General features: G+C 49.1%; 7 protein-coding genes across 7 annotated transcripts; 4 read left to right on the top strand and 3 right to left on the bottom strand.

Annotated features, from left to right (window-relative positions):
• Positions 1–320: 320 nt before the first annotated feature.
• Positions 321–1,417, bottom strand: PENARI_c013G08467 (E2 ubiquitin-conjugating protein UBC8; the record flags this gene model as incomplete). Its single annotated transcript, XM_022633289.1, has 8 exons — positions 321–457; positions 515–696; positions 760–874; positions 924–961; positions 997–1,027; positions 1,083–1,123; positions 1,299–1,306; positions 1,385–1,417. 8 exons carry the CDS (start codon positions 1,415–1,417, stop codon positions 321–323), a joined length of 585 nt encoding a protein of 194 aa, XP_022486981.1.
• A 1,610-nt stretch (positions 1,418–3,027) lies between these two features.
• Positions 3,028–3,885, bottom strand: PENARI_c013G10138 (pyridoxamine 5'-phosphate oxidase family protein; the record flags this gene model as incomplete). Its single annotated transcript, XM_022633329.1, has 2 exons — positions 3,028–3,764; positions 3,822–3,885. The coding sequence occupies 2 exons, from the start codon at positions 3,883–3,885 to the stop codon at positions 3,028–3,030; spliced, it is 801 nt and encodes a 266-aa protein (XP_022486849.1).
• Positions 3,886–4,221: 336 nt separating this feature from the next.
• On the top strand, positions 4,222–6,204 carry PENARI_c013G01289 (aminopeptidase P family protein; the record flags this gene model as incomplete). Its single annotated transcript, XM_022633119.1, has 10 exons — positions 4,222–4,417; positions 4,476–4,640; positions 4,703–4,863; positions 4,918–5,310; positions 5,365–5,408; positions 5,461–5,494; positions 5,549–5,770; positions 5,821–5,939; positions 5,996–6,122; positions 6,175–6,204. 10 exons carry the CDS (start codon positions 4,222–4,224, stop codon positions 6,202–6,204), a joined length of 1,491 nt encoding a protein of 496 aa, XP_022486954.1.
• Positions 6,205–6,887: 683 nt separating this feature from the next.
• On the top strand, positions 6,888–9,025 carry PENARI_c013G06929 (protein serine/threonine kinase activating protein nimO; the record flags this gene model as incomplete). The annotated part of the gene is made up of 3 exons (XM_022633255.1): positions 6,888–7,397; positions 7,522–8,847; positions 8,906–9,025. 3 exons carry the CDS (start codon positions 6,888–6,890, stop codon positions 9,023–9,025), a joined length of 1,956 nt encoding a protein of 651 aa, XP_022486986.1.
• A 1,544-nt stretch (positions 9,026–10,569) lies between these two features.
• PENARI_c013G11502 (3-methyl-2-oxobutanoate hydroxymethyltransferase ECM31) lies at positions 10,570–11,720 on the top strand (the record flags this gene model as incomplete). The annotated part of the gene is made up of 2 exons (XM_022633364.1): positions 10,570–11,037; positions 11,100–11,720. 2 exons carry the CDS (start codon positions 10,570–10,572, stop codon positions 11,718–11,720), a joined length of 1,089 nt encoding a protein of 362 aa, XP_022486874.1.
• A 205-nt stretch (positions 11,721–11,925) lies between these two features.
• Positions 11,926–12,521, bottom strand: PENARI_c013G04735 (ubiquitin-like protein ATG12; the record flags this gene model as incomplete). The annotated part of the gene is made up of 3 exons (XM_022633198.1): positions 11,926–11,939; positions 11,999–12,178; positions 12,260–12,521. The coding sequence occupies 3 exons, from the start codon at positions 12,519–12,521 to the stop codon at positions 11,926–11,928; spliced, it is 456 nt and encodes a 151-aa protein (XP_022486890.1).
• A 2,833-nt stretch (positions 12,522–15,354) lies between these two features.
• Positions 15,355–15,618, top strand: PENARI_c013G06428 (uncharacterized protein; the record flags this gene model as incomplete). Its single annotated transcript, XM_022633240.1, has 2 exons — positions 15,355–15,506; positions 15,615–15,618. 2 exons carry the CDS (start codon positions 15,355–15,357, stop codon positions 15,616–15,618), a joined length of 156 nt encoding a protein of 51 aa, XP_022487012.1.
• Positions 15,619–15,642: the final 24 nt, after the last annotated feature.

The raw sequence follows: 15,642 nt of genomic DNA, 5'->3' as shown, positions 1-15,642 counted from the left end.
CAGTTTCACGCTACTGATTGGAGATGACAAGATGTCATGAAGAACAATTAAAAGATCCACACTCCCTATACCCACGAGGAATTGCGCGTGAGCATTACTCAACCATGACTCCAACCACAACCATCGCAAATGCTCAAGTACATCGAAATGAATAAGGATAGACGAAAAGGGAGAAAAGACAAAAGACATTGAAAATGAACACTAAACTCCATGAAAGAAACGCCCGCTGATCCGGTTCCAGAGAGGAATGGAGGTATAGAAGTGAGATGGGCGATGCAATATGTTCATACTGGCCCAAGCTCAGATTTGGCGCCCTTTGATTAGACATCATCCATCGTACCAGCTGGCTCTTCACCGCCGGACTCATAGCTGCCGGCTGAACTCAGCTCATCTTCGGATTCGGTGTCCTCGCCTGCCTCATCCACGGCTTCCTTGCTGGCGTACTTGGCAACGTATTCTGTGGAAGATTAGCACTAAAAAGAAGGGCAAGATGGATTCTTTCATGAAGACATACCCTTTACTTTTGCCTCGTACGCCTTGGGCTCCCGCATCATGAGTGCCGCGGCCTCGCCGTTGAGCGGGTCCGATGGGTTGGGGTAGCGGAGAAGCTGAGGGAGGAAAACTTCGAAAATGTTGAGCATGTCGTACATCGGCGACCATGTCTGATTGATAACATCGAGGCAGACCGATCCTGACCTGTTTCGTAAAGAACATCTTAGCTTCTGAGTCACCAGTGCAATCTAAATAGCCCTGACTCACAGCTCATCGATGTTCGGGTGGAAGATTCGGTTGACGAATCCGATACTGGGACTCTTGTAGGGGTACTGATCGGGCAGCTCGACGTGGATCTTCCAGTGACCTCCGGTAAATGGTGCTGGGATAGTTAGCGTGATGTAAGGCTGGTTCGGTACGGCAAAACATACTCTCTTCGGGCCCCTTGAAACGGACGTAGAATTCTTGCCTATTCATTAAGATTGGTATCTCGAAGGTCCGAACATATTGGTGCAGGGTGTAGTAGATACATACACTATGTCCCAAAGTCAGTGGATTGAGGTATATCCTGGCAAGCGGTGTAGACTTACTATTATCGTTGACCAGTGTCACTTCATAGTCACTCATGAGCCTAGATATCATGTCAGGGTATATTCCAACCACATAAATTTGTCTGTTGGAGTAGATTGAGGAGTTGCAAAAAGCGGAGGCCAGACTGGAATGGGGAAGGGGGTTCTCGAGCATACATCCTAGCCAAAGGTTAGCGATCAAAAGAAAGACGAGGTTCTCAGACTAAGAGGATATACTTCATGACCTAAAGAAGAACGAAAAGCCATAATTAGCATTGTTGGGGACCGTGATAGCTTATCGGAGTCGCTGCGACGTGACTTACATCAGTCTCGATTCTGCGCTTAGGGCTACTCATGTTGGCGGTGTAGCGAGAAACCAGCTAAAGTATGCGTGTATGATATCGATAATCAACCTTGTACCGCTTTTTGACAGCCGGAGGTGTTTCAGGGCCTCCTCTTCACCAAGGAGATATTCCCGCAATCGGAGCGGGGAAGTAATTGGCGGGGCAGGTGATAGAAGGCGCGTCGGAGGATAGGACGGTTCTGGTGCGGTTGGGGAAGTAAAATTGAAGTAATATGAAGGGCGACTGCTGAAGAAAGCTTGAAATGGCTTGTAGAAGTAGAACAAAGAGAGAGAAGAGCGGAAGTGGGCAGGGCGATGAGATGATGCCTAGATGAGTCAGCAACTTGCAGCCCGAACGTGGGAACCATGGAACAATCGCTGATCACTCACTGTTCTTTTACATTATTCGTTGTCCTTTCTACTGTGTCCTTTCTACTCTGTTCCGGAATACGTTCATCGGAGCTTAGAAAGATATGTTTGTCAATCTTCGTAAGTACTTGTAGCTTGTTCAATTGCCAGCTGGTGGCAGATCGGGAACATGATCTCCTATATCAAGGTGGAGTCCTTGCTACCTTAGGGTAACCGATCAAAATGTGTCTACGATGCTACGAACCATAGGCAACGTGCCAGAAGTGTGTCCAGGTGTGCTCTATTAGCACATAGCCAACCAATCCATCCTGTACTCTGTACTGTCCGTTGACCAACAATACCCCTCTTCCCTTATATATCGCGATGCTGGCCACTTAGGGTATAGCTGGTAGACGTGATATCTCCTAGATATCGTAGTAAAACACTGTTACACTTTTAGAACCTCTCTGTTGACACGGCATGACTGTCCCCGGGATTAGTTTTATGCTTGCCCTATTCCGTAGGACTATTTAGTCTGCTGCTCCTCCATCGAAAATCATCATCCATCTTGCTCCCTTTCTCCCTTCAGGGGTCCCACCGTCCATTAGCTGTTGTAAGGAACGTGGCTTTTGCCTTTGATATTGTTCGTTATCATCCCTGGCTGGCAAATGGCAGTATATAATATCTTGTGAGAACGCCGCTGGCGATGCTCATATTTACCATGTTGCTCTTCATTACGTAGCTACCAACGCAAACTTTGGAACTATTTGCCCTGATCCAAAAGGCAAAGGACTCATGTAACGACGCTCAACATGCCTCAAAGGAGGTTCTGAAGGGACGATTCCTCTCGGATATCTGGGACATGAATGAGTTGGCAACACACTTTGGCCAGATCCTGGACCATGGTCACTAAAGTTCTGAATCGCCTTTGCTCAAGGTGAAGAGAAATGGGCCAGACGGGATTGTTCTTGGCATTGTATATTGGAGGACCATGTCGACGTCTGGTTCCCGCGTGATAGAAAATAAGAACTCTTTACCGAAAAAGTGCTAGAGGGCGTGTGCATTACGGAGGTGACGGGGCATTCCTGTACTGAGGCTCGAGCAGATAGTCAATCAACCGCGTTCGAGACACCGAGAACCAAGTGTTCCCTTTTGATAGGGCCCACTACAAATAGACTAATACTGTGTAATAACCACTGTTAAGACGAATAGGATGTATCATTGAATATAAGCCCCTGTAGTAATCCAAACAGCCCAATCCTACCACCTAAGCATTCAGTGCTGCTCCTCAGCTGGCAGAACAACCTTCACTGCACCCTCCGCCAACGCCCGATTTTGGGCATTCTTATTGGCAATATAGGAAGTAATATACTCCGGCACGTCGGAAACTTTGCCATCACCACTCGGAACAGGAGTACCAAACGTCTCCCACACAGGAACGACACCTGTCCAGACATTACTAGTAACCTGATCATTATCGTAATCCTTGCGCTCATCAGACACGCCGCCGTCACGAATCTTGCCGCTACCATCTACGACCCTGACCTTGAGAATGACAGTAGACGACATCTCAGCACGGTCCGGCGGCACACGCGAGTGATCCCACCGATCCTCGAGAACCGAGTTCGTAATCATCTTCATAGCCCAGAGTTTTTCCTCTTCATCAGTCACAAGACTGGCATAGCCGTGTAAGATAGCAGAACGGTAGTTATAGCTGTGAGAGTTGGGCGTAAGTGACAGAATCAACCCGTCTACTTTGCTGGTCGCCACGCAAATGGGCAGGCCCTGGCCTTCGCTGTTGCGTGCAAGGTTCATGATGCGCGAGCTGACATATCCGTGGAGATAGCATTCGAGGGGCTCGTCGATGCTAGCGGAGGGATACTCGAATGAGCCCATTTGCCCGATCATTGGGATGATGGCCGGGAAAGGGTCATCCGGGCCCGGGTTGAATGATACATGGACGACTTGGGCATCGTTGATGATTCTATGAATTGGACCCAGGTCGTATGTCGCTGGAAAAAAATCGTTAATACTTGTCTATGGTGTATACTTTTTATAGCTCTGCATACCTCGATGTTTATATCTGTTGGCGGTGTTGGACACGCCCTTCGGGTAGGTCAATGTTCGTCCCATTTTGTGTGTAGCTTAAAAGTGGACTGTAACTGAGAATAAGCAGAGAGAAAGCGAGACGAAATAAACGTTTAAGTAGATAGACCGAATCAAGATAACCTAAATGATCCGGTCAACAGTATGGTATTTCAGCCCGTTATAGTAGGTCCATCCGCGCAAGACTTTCCACAAATGTTACAGTCTTGAGACTGCGCACAGATAGCAAATCAGTCAGACAATTGGTAGTAAGAGGCGTAAGAGGACGAAGATGCCATACGCACCCGAGGTGATTGGCCCACACCGCCGACCAGCGATAAACTTGGCGATAACAACTTCTGCCTCTTATCACTCACCACCAGCATGGCGTGCAGGTCTCTTATTCGATGCGCTGTCCGTTTGCGCCCAGTACGCCCTTCAGTGGTTCTGAGTCAATCATTGCGTCAACTGCCTCGATACAACGTCCCTCGGTCCTACGCTACTTATCTCCCCGCCGCGGACCTCAAATTCGGGCAACCGTTGCATGAGACGCATCCCCACCTGCTTAGCCCCGGCGAACGTATGTCTTTGGATGCGAAATAACCTTAATTGATCCTAGCTAAATGTATTTTACCTAGTTACTCCTGGAATCACCGCCCTCGAATATGCGCAACGTCGATCGCGGCTTGCCAACAAACTACCGAAAGGAGCAATTGCGGTGCTAGCTGCTTCGGAGGTCAAATACCGTGCCCAGGGCATCTTTACTGAATACCGCCAGGATTCAAACTTCTTTTACCTGACGGGTAGGTTCGCCCCGTGTGGTTGTGTGACGTGGGACGACAAGCTAAACGTTTATGCAACACAGGGTTCAACGAACCCAATGCTTTGGCAATCATCGGTAACGACGGCTCCGGCGACAACCATATCTTCCATCTATATGTTCGGGAAAAAGACCCAAGGGCCGAGCTCTGGGACGGCGCACGATCCGGTACTCAGGCAGCCGTAGACGTCTTTAATGCGGACGAGGTGCGGAAAACAACCGGAGGATAGGATGGATCATCTGGCTGATACCAGAAGCAGACAGGAAATATCGAACGGATTGGCGACATCCTCCCAAGTATCGTCCAGGGAGCGACAGAGGTCTACTCGGATATCCCCTCATTCGACAATGCACGATCAAGTCTGAATCGGTACTTGTACGGACCTACAGTCGTGTCTGAGAAGCTCAAGAAAATCGTGGACCATCGACGGGTTAAGCCCTTGAAGCCCATCCTCAATGAGATGAGAGCCTTCAAGAGTGAGAGCGAGGTTGTACAGATGCGTCGCCTGGGGCAGGCTTCAGGACGGTCTTTCACCGAGGCTATGCGCCAGACGTTTGACCGAGAGAAGGATCTTCATTCCTTCTTGGAGTACCAGTTCAAGGTGAATGGGGCTGAGGGCAACGCTTTTGTTCCAGTTGTTGCGGGTGGCCAGGTAAGTAAGCCCTTTGCTTTCGATAGGCTAAATACTCACCATGAATGAATGTAGAACGCTCTGGCTATTCACTACACCCGAAATGACGATGTATTAAAGTTTGTGCTCCTTTGCTCCACTATGCGAGTCTGTGCTTATGTTCAACGTTAGGGATGGCGATTTGGTTCTTGTTGACGGTGGTGGCGTGAGTATTCAACACAACTATACCCTTTCATCTCAGGTTCTGACAATATCATAGGAATGGGGAAGCTATATCTCCGACATCACCAGAACATGGCCAGTAAACGGCAAGTTCACTGACCCTCAGCGGGATCTGTACAATGCTGTACTCAAGGTGCACCGGAGCTGTATCTCCCTCTGCCGCGAGACCTCCAATCTCTCTCTGGACAAACTGCATGGCATCGCCGAGAACGGATTGAAGGACGAACTCAAGTCTCTTGGCTTTGATCTTTCTGGCAATGTATGCATCCAGACCTATTCTGTCTGAGACAATTTATTAACAGTGACCAGGCGATGAATACTCTTTTCCCCCATCACCTGGGCCACTACGTTGGTCTGGACGTCCACGACTGCCCTGGATACTCCAGAGGCTACAACCTTAAGGCAGGTCAATGTATAACTATTGAGCCGTTCGTACCCCTAGCATCTCGTTCTCCACATTCTGAGACAAGCTAATTCATACTAGGGGTATTTATGTTCCTGACGACGAGCGGTGGCCCGCTCACTTCCGCGGGATCGGCATTCGTATCGAAGACAGTGTTTGTGTCGGAGATGAGCATCCGATTGTCTTAACCCCGGAGGCTGTCAAAGAGGTATGTCTTTGTGATCTCCTTGATTTGGTGATTTGCTAATATATTATACTAGGTTGAGGACATTGAGGCACTACGTAGGTAGGTGTATAGTACTCTTAGAAACCCTTGAATATCCATGTACAATAGAACATAAGGCTTCAAATTGAATGTTTTTGAGCCCCTTTATTTCAATATTAACTGCAAAGTCCAGTCCACATGTCTGAAATATCCTTGCCTAGATTGCTTTGTGGTGGCTGGCCTGGTGTTGCTTTGGGGCTGATCGGGGGCTGGTCTGGAGGTTGGAGACGATTGGTCATGACCAGGAGGCTTATGGTTTAGATGGATTAAAGGTATTCAGGGGTATGAGAGAATAGAAAGGAGAATGAAGTAAAAGAAGAAAAGAAGCCCCAAAAGAATCCTAGTCGCGGTGGAATGTAATGTTGATGTTCATGCTTCGCGCGACGCCGTTGGTTGTCGGGCCTCCGCCCAAAACAAACTGAGCTCCACACCACACGACTTGCTTTGCTCTTCTTTCTTTCTCTTCCTCCAGGTCTTCCACCTCATCTTTCTCTTCACTACACACCTTATTTGACGACTACGACTTGTTCCTCACTCCTTAGGCTACCTCTGCATTGTTTCTGGTGATACAATGTCCTTCTAATCTTGACCAACATCGGCAACGTGTAGCACGTCGCGTGCTGTTCGAGTACCCCTCTTCCTCTATTGAGCTCTGTCAGTCTACGGTGACTTCCATACGTGCCCTCAATCGTGGGATCCTATTCCCCGATGGCCACTGTATTCGTACCTCCCTCGCCGCGAACCTCCCTGACCATGGCGACCCGCCGCCCACTCGCCAACGTGCCGAATGCAACCAATTCTCCACATAGGTCAGGACCTGTACCAGCCAAGCGATCCAGGTCTACACAGATGGAGATCCCATATGGTCAACCACCCCCGAAGAAGCAGGTTATGGAAGCTATAGAGAATGATGGCCGCTCCCCAACTCGAAGCAGGTCGGCTACAGCTCAAAACACGGACTCGAAATTGTTTGCGCGACGTTCCAACAATGCTACCCCTAGTGCGTTCGAGAAGAAGCTCGTTGCAGCTCGCGAAAAGGAACGTCAGCCGTTGGTGAAGACTATCAAAACAGAAAAGGCTTCCGCGGATACCATGGATACTATTAGACAGTGGCAGAGACATTACAGAAAGGCTTTCCCTCAATTTGTGTTCTACTTCGACAGTATCCCGGAGGATGTTCGTCGCAAGTTCTCTCGCCAAGTCGTTGCTCTCGGCGCTGTAAGTTTCCATACCCCTTTCTCCATTGTGATATTTTTTTGTGCATGACGTGACGGCATCTCAACTTATATCCACTGGTCTGATACCATTTACTGTTTTTTGTTACTGACAACTATGAACCTAGCGTGAGGAGAAATTCTTTTCGCGTCTCGTCACCCATGTTGTTACATCTCGAGCTATCCCTCCCGAGTCCACAAGCCCAACCGAAGCCGAGACCACTGCCGACGCGACGAATGGAGATGGAAATGTGCAGACAGTCAACCCTTCTATGTTGGAGCGAAACGGGGACACACATCTGCATGTTTCCTTGAAAACAGATACCCGTCGTGACCAAGGAACCATGGATGTTCTTCAGAGAGCTCGACAGATGGGCATGAAAATTTGGGCTTTGGAGAAGCTTCAACGCATGATCACCACTATCAACGATAGCGACATCGGTGCCCAAGCTGACACCGCATCGCGGAGCAAGACTGCCGGTGGAAATGCCGCCAATGGAAAGGGCGAGAATGATCTCTCGCGGGTCCTTCGACAAGAACTCCTCAATGGACCGTCTGATCGTGACCCATTGTCCTCAATGGAGATGCTGATGTTCAAGGGTCCATTCGTCTATATTCACGACATGAACGAGAAGACAAAGCCTGTCATGGTTAGGGAATACTCTCGCGTCGCCAGGCGGCAGGATGGTTCCTGGCCCCAATTCAGAAGCGCTCCTCTGGGCAAGTGTCCCTTCATCGACGAACCGCCAAGCAGGAAGGAGTATGATCGACACCGGCTGCGCCAACTTCAGAAAGAGAAGAAGGCCGCCCTTCACAATACTGATGGAAACCGTGAGGCTAAGCCAAAAGCAATTGCCCCTGCTCACCGTGTTCAAGACACCAAATTGGTCACCGAGGTCACGAAGTCGAAGCCCTCAGAGCATGAACAGCGCATCCCACCTGCAATTCAAACGGAATCTCAGAAGCCCTCATTCGACGAGAACAATGAAAGAAAGAGTTCAGAGAGCTTCATCCCACCCCATTTTCCTCGCACTGGTCCTTTCTACACTGGCCGCGAGCCAGCCGCTTCAGGCGTTCAACCGTCTAATATGACCTCCGCAATTCGCTCCCAGATGATCTCCTCCACTGCTGCAGCACCTGGTGCGAAGGCTGGGCTCAGCAAGGAGGTCCACGGCCTCAAGCGCAAGGTCCTCGAGAAGGGCACTGGGGCTATCGGTGCTGGATCAATGGCTGCTCCTCAGCGCCGCGAGGGATCTGTACCTGTCCAGTGTAAGAACATGAATCCTCTTGGAAGATCCAACCTCCGTCATGAGGATGATGGAAACCAGTCCGAAGTTGCTGGCTCCAAACGTCAAAGAGAAGACAAGGAGCAGCAACGGAAATCTGAACGACGCAGAGACCCAAAGCCTGGCTACTGTGAGAATTGTAGGGACAAGTTCGATGACTTTGAAGAGGTCTGTTCTCGCCATTCCTTGTTCCTTCTGATAAACCAAATACTGACTAGTCTTTCAGCACACTCTGACAAGAAAACATCGTCGCTTTGCTGCAAACTCCACGAACTGGGCTGAACTTGACGCGTTACTCTTTGAAATCCAACGTCCTCTCAAGGACAAGTACGAATATGATGAATAGATCTGTGGCTTATCACTGCCCGTCATGATTTCTTTGGACCTCGACCGCTGTCGGATACTTGCATCCCGGCACTGTTCGAGATATTACTTACAGTTACTTTTCTTCTGCCACTTGCACTTTTTCTTTCCGCCCGTCATGCTCGATTTGGCCCTCAACCTCTCGCATAATCATACCCTCGGCATCGACGCATATGCATATGGTGGCGTTTTTCTTCTCTTTTTTACTTTTTACTTTTGCATCAGCACTCCCAGGAGCCAGTATTCACCGAATGCTGTTGCCTTCTTTTGATCTCCATCGAAGTCGTCCACTCGTTTGGCATTTTCACTTCTTTCCACTGTATTGAATATCTCCTTTTACATCAGCATCGCCTTCCACCCGCGACTCAACCGCATCATCAGACGACAAAATTTTTGGACTATATCAATCAACACGCCCATCGGAAAAGCTATACCCTAGCTCACGATGCAGTCCCTGCTTGTCTCTGCACTGTGGCCAAACGCGATATAGCGAAGGTATAATGGACGATTCAGCATGAACCCAAGCGGTCACTCGCTTTGCATTGCCTTCCATTGAACATCGTTATCCCCGATTTTGGTCCCACGGGGCCATATTTTTCAACGCCAGATTCATTCCCTTATGTCACTCTCTCCAACTGTGGAGTGTTTTTCCTTTTCGACGGCTGAGGCTTGTTGCCCAGCGCAGACGGCGGTAGTCTCGCTGAGACTTTTCCTTTCTCGTGACATTACTTACCTGAATACCGCATTTATTCCGATGATCTGTATGCAGTTTGTATCGTGCTAATTGAACCGTGCCCTACTATCTTCTTCGGCGTAGAATATGAATACCATAAAGTAAACACTTTAGTCCCTCACTTAACCCAAAGCGGTAATCACCTCGGCGAGACGCAACCAGTAGGCGGTGACCTTCATACCAGGGCGGTGAGAGTAACAAAAGTAAAATACAGCCGAGCTCAATGAGCTTCGTTCAGCTTTGAAGCTTTAACCCTCTATATAATCTCTTTGACTAAAGTAAAATCTTGAAATCCTAAGAATATTTAATTAAAACTAAGTCTATGCCACAACAACGCCAGCTCCCACATCCAAATCCCACGTCCAACGTCCGACGCCCTGCAGGTCACCCCGCAAAATCTCGGTACTCGGCGCGTGTAATCATCGGCAGTACGTGCGTATCAGAAGATCTTCAACCTCAAGATTTTTTGAGATGCTCCCGTCTACGCCGCATAACCCAGCACGTACATCCGGACGGATGGAATAATTGATCACTCGACTCAAGCCGTGATATCCGAAGGTCTTTATATTGAGCTTCTTTTTTCTGCTGTTTCTTGTTTTGTCTGTCAATTGTGCTTTGGATTATCCTGTGAGGTCATTGCCACAACATCCAGGATCCATAGCTTTGGACAACTACCGAGGAACTCTTCTATTCTCTTTCTTGCTACTGTATTTTGGGAGGCTTTTTTTGTTTTGAGTTTGCTTGTTTACGCTTTCATATTGGTCCGCGTCACTCCGACTCTCATATCGCACTTCATGGCTGCGCCGGGTCCTGCGCTGCGTCGCACGGCGTTGGCTTCTTCGTCATTTATCAGGACAAGGTTGCTTGCTGGTACACGAAGCCAAACCTCAACCTCGAACAATACCCTCGCTTGCCGCTGTCCTACTCTATCCCCCACCTCGACGCCATACTCCTTCTCGCAAACCCGATATAGTTCCTACTCCTCCCCGACACCTACACCAAGCGGAAATGGCAAGGCGCGCAAAAAGGTCACGATCCAAACGCTGCAGAACCTCTATAAAAAGGGCGAACCAATTGCCATGCTGACGGCGCATGACTTCCCCAGCGCTCATGTGGCAGATGCGTCGGGGATGGATATGGTTTTGGTTGGGGATAGCTTGGGCATGGTAGCATTGGGATTGGATAATACCACCGAGGTGGTAATGGAGGAAATGATATTGCACTGTCGGAGTGTTGTCCGGGGAGCGAAGAGTGCATTTATTGTGAGTCGGTGAATTTGTTGGGCGTGTGGTATTGCCACGGACTGACGAGTATCATTCTATAGGTTGGTGATCTGCCCATGGGTTCATATGAGATATCTGCCGAGCAAGCTATTGAATCGTCACTTCGCTTGGTTAAGGAAGGGCGCGTGCATGGCGTGAAGATTGAAGGCGGGGAGGAATTGGCGCCCACTATCAAACGTATCACACAGGCTGGTGTACCTGTCGTGGGTCATGTTGGTCTCACACCCCAACGACAGAATGCACTCGGTGGTTTCCGGGTTCAGGGCAAGACAACATCTAGCGCTTTGAAGTTGTTGGATGACGCGGTGGCGATGCAAGAAGCTGGTGCATTCATGCTTGTCCTCGAAGCTATGCCTTCAGAGGTCGCAGCTCTTATCACGGAAAAGCTGCGTATCCCAACCATCGGCATTGGTGCCGGCAACGGCTGCTCAGGTCAAGTACTCGTGCAGGTCGACATGACTGGCAATTTTCAACCCGGTCGGTTCGTCCCGAAGTTCGTCAAGCCATTTGCCAACGTTTGGGGCGAGGCTGCACGTGGAATCACGCAATATCGAGATGAAGTGAAGAGCCGTGCGTTCCCTTCAGAAGAATACACGTATCCCATCCCGAAAGAGGAGCTTGCCGGATTCCAAAAATCGGTAGACGAACGCTACCAGAAATAATGATTGCATCCAGTCCGTTCTCGGTTTCGCCATGGCCACTTCTTGCATATTTCTGTTATAAGCAGCATCATCATCTGTACATAAGGTCATTTCATTCATCAGTTCCGGTGGGTAGGCTGCGAGGGAGCCTGCTCAGCCAAATGCCGGGGTCATTGAGTAAGCGACAATCAATTGATCATCCGTTTTAAAGCACTATATCACGAAATCATTGGTATACGTCTCCGTAAGTATTAGTAGGAACTGCTAGACTCAACTCACCCTCCACAAACCACCCATACCCTCATCCAACCCGGGCGCAAAGACGCTGTTGACGTAACAGAAAACAGAATCTGTATCCTTGCAATCAAGTTTCTTCCGCAGAAATTTGACCACCGTTTCAAATTTCTGCGATGCGCTCACCTTGAACACGCGATTCTTGAGAATGGGAGCTGATGGCAGAGGCTGGAAGCGCACAGTGACTAGACATATGTTAGTTTGTAATTATTCGATGCAGTAAGATCCTCCTGCTACATGGGAAGGCACGTGGAGGTGGTAAGCACCTTTCCCTGAATCAATCCTCTCCACATCGGCGAGTGCCCGGTGCGCATCGCGGGGTAAGTTGGTCAACATGACAGATGCCGTCATGTTCATGGGCAAGTCAGCGCCATGTTCATCGTCTGGGATCGGTGCATTGCTTGTGTTGCCGGGTGGTGTTCCTGAGCTTGGGGTTTGGCGCGGACTTGGGCGGTGACTGAGGGTGCTTGATGTCTGTTGGTTTGGGGGTGGGGAGCTTTGTGGGGAGCTCGGTGAAGATGGATTCATAATTTATGTCGATAATAAGGGGGTCTTGGATATTGAGGTTGAAGTAAGTCGTAGGGAGTTGAAGTTGAAGTTGGAGATGGGAAGAGGTGGGGAGCTTAAAGCGGTTTGGCTTTGGGCTGGCGGTACGCGCTTGCCGGACCTCATCTAACTTACTACTCTATACAACTGAGGACTTTGTCCATAATTTGTAGTATTGTTATTTAAATAGCATGAAGCCATATCCTACTGATAGCCAAATTTAGAGCATACAAACAAGAATACTAGCGTAGGATAACTTAAAGGTGTCTGACCTAGGATAAGTATAGATGTCCGAGACCGAAGTATACGACGTCGGTCTTGCGTAGTTTGAATGAATATGGAAGGCGCGTCATCGACTCTATTTGAGCAGTTCATTTTCACAAGTTTCAGTCTCTCCTCCTCATCTCGCCATCCAAATCATGACGCGTGTCAACCACGGCAAGTTCTCCTACGACGTGGATACTTTCTACGTCGAGGCCTCCGGTCACCTCCATCGCCGAGCAATCCCTGCGGAGCTTAGAGCTATCTTTAATGCCACCATCCCAGACAGAAACCAGAGGCCCGACCATCCAGCTCACTGGTTTGAGGCTCAACTCCTCCACTATGGCCTGTCACCGTCGAAGGTCAAAGCAACAGCAAAGATGAGACTATTAGATGCCATACAAGATGATATCCTAGAAGTTCCTATTGAGCTGGTCCTGATGGAGAAGAGACTGAAGAAAGAATGGAAAAGACAAGATACAGCGGCACGCTCGCTATTATCTGGACTCCCCCGTCCAACGATCGACGATACTACAAGTACCACCACAACAGAGACAATCACCCGAAACACAGTGACCACTTTTCCTTCCGTCTCACACAAAAGAGGTCGTGACATCGAAGATGAAGAGGTGGGAGAGAGACCATCCGTTAAACAGACTGCTCGGCGCCGTGGCGTGGGCAGAGCCAGCGTGCTAAACAATACTACTCAGTCCACGGGTGTTCAACCGCAAGAGAGACAAAGACCAGAGCTTCCCAATCAAGCACGACGAAGGCAAGGCAGTGGCAATACAGTTCCCCTGCTACAGGCTGCCAGGCGCGGCGTGGTAGGTATTGGTAGTGGGGGACATGCCCATGGCAATCCATCTGCTACTAGCTCCCCTCAACAGAGAAGGCAAATGTCAACAGCTCGGACAGCGGCGAACGGAAACTTCGATCTGAGCGGACGGATTGGCCAAATTGGCATCCGGTCCTCCACTCCCTCGTATCGTGATGACCGTGAGATTGTAAGTGTATCCTTCCTTTCACTGGAGTGCAAAAAGATAACCAATTATAGCAGGATTATGATGATTGCTACGATGATGAATACTTTGGCGATTATTCGGATCCTTTCGATGATCAAGCTATTGTTGACAGTCATCACCCTCCTGTATACAATCAAGACCCATTCGATGATCGGTATCCTTCTAGCGGATCTTACCCAGTGAGCGCTAACTCTGCGACTGACAGCTATGGGGAGCCCCGTGGGCCTCCACCAATCTATGAACAGACCTTCCAAGCCCAACTCTCAAAGAAACGCCTCGGTCTACTGAATGGCGAATACGACATTGCATTTGACGAGCCTACTGGGAATCTTTTCAATGCCAACTGTCCCAGAGCCCGCCCAAAGATATTCTTAACGTTGAACTGGGACGAGATGTTCGGGTCGCTCAAGCTCGGGATCCTCGATGGCATATTGTGGATGCCAGAACGGCCGAAGAGAGCTTCCGAAGATAAGGTGCCATTTCAATGGCATGGCAAGGTTTCTGGCCAACTCTTTGTTGGATATGAGAACTCGGGCTGGATTCAATTTCTGGGCGACGGACAGATTGAAGGGGAAATTTCATGTTTTCTTCGATACAAATTTCAAGGTCAGCGAATCAGTGGAGAAACTACTAGCCCAGCTCGGAACGCGCATGATTTGCGAAGAGAGTGGCAGGGGTACATCGATCAAGTAAATGAGGCAGTATGAAATGGGCTGGTTGGATAGTTAAAGGGGTTGAATTCTGTAATGTGTCGACTGATGTTTCTTGCTATCAATGATGTCGAACTTTTGCTAAATCTCTTCATGTTCCTCCTGGGTAAATCTTAACTCATGATTTAAATTTGTAGAGATCCCTATGATAGCCACAAGCGCTATGCAGTCAAAAATCAGTGTTCCCATAGCCCCTTATGCCAACATCCTTATCGGGGAGCGGAGCTCATTATCAATAAGCTCAAAACGAAAAGGAGCATCAATAAGACCTGACGAGGCCTCCCAGCCCTTCTTTATATACCACGGTTTGATGAGACAGACATCGAATATCCTAGGCTGTGCAATCTGATGCAGTGGCATGAGCAGATTATCCATATCGCCTATAACATGAGGAAACAGATGAATAGTCAACTCCTCCAAGGCGGGCAGTTCATTACCAAGAACCCAACAGCACCTATCCCACATTCTACCACCAGGGTCAGCAAAACCAAGCTGAACAGTACGGATCAAGCTCAACCTGTGTGGTAGAATAATTCCCGGCAGATCAACGATCGTATCTGCGTGGTTAAACAGAAATGTATTATGCCGATAGATCATATCGATCGTCTCAGTGTATCTGCCGTTATGTTAATGGTTGATTCCATAGTAAGGGAAGATGACCGGGCTCACTCACATCAATCGACAACTCCGCAAAAGGGCCACAAAATCAACTCTCGTATCAAACTTCCACTCATCTTCCTCATACCCCGTCACCTCTCCAACCCCTCTCCATCCTCCAACACATCCCCCAGCTGGTCTACGTGCCAACTGTCCCCAGCAGCGATGGCTGCATGGACAGATTCCAAGCTGCTCATGGCACTGAACCCCGACGATTCGCGAGCGGGACTCCCTTCCCTGTCGCCATTTCGTCCTCATGATATGCAGCTTACGGCTACAGAGGTAGTGCTCCCAGATGAGGAGTCGGATCTCGGTTGGTAGGTTTTGAAATAGAGGAGACTGACTTTGGAGAGCTATTGGCTGCCGCTTGCGTGGTTTTAAGAAAGGCCATCGTCTGCGATTTGCTGACGGGGTGGTTTGTCCAGTTAGCTCTGGCTCTTCCGGTAATGGGGG

The sequence above is a fragment of the Penicillium arizonense genome (genome assembly GCF_001773325.1).
Source record: "Penicillium arizonense strain CBS 141311 chromosome Unknown PENARI_contig013, whole genome shotgun sequence".
Lineage (NCBI taxonomy): Eukaryota > Fungi > Ascomycota > Eurotiomycetes > Eurotiales > Aspergillaceae > Penicillium > Penicillium arizonense.
This window is presented reverse-complemented; position numbering and strand designations above follow the sequence as displayed.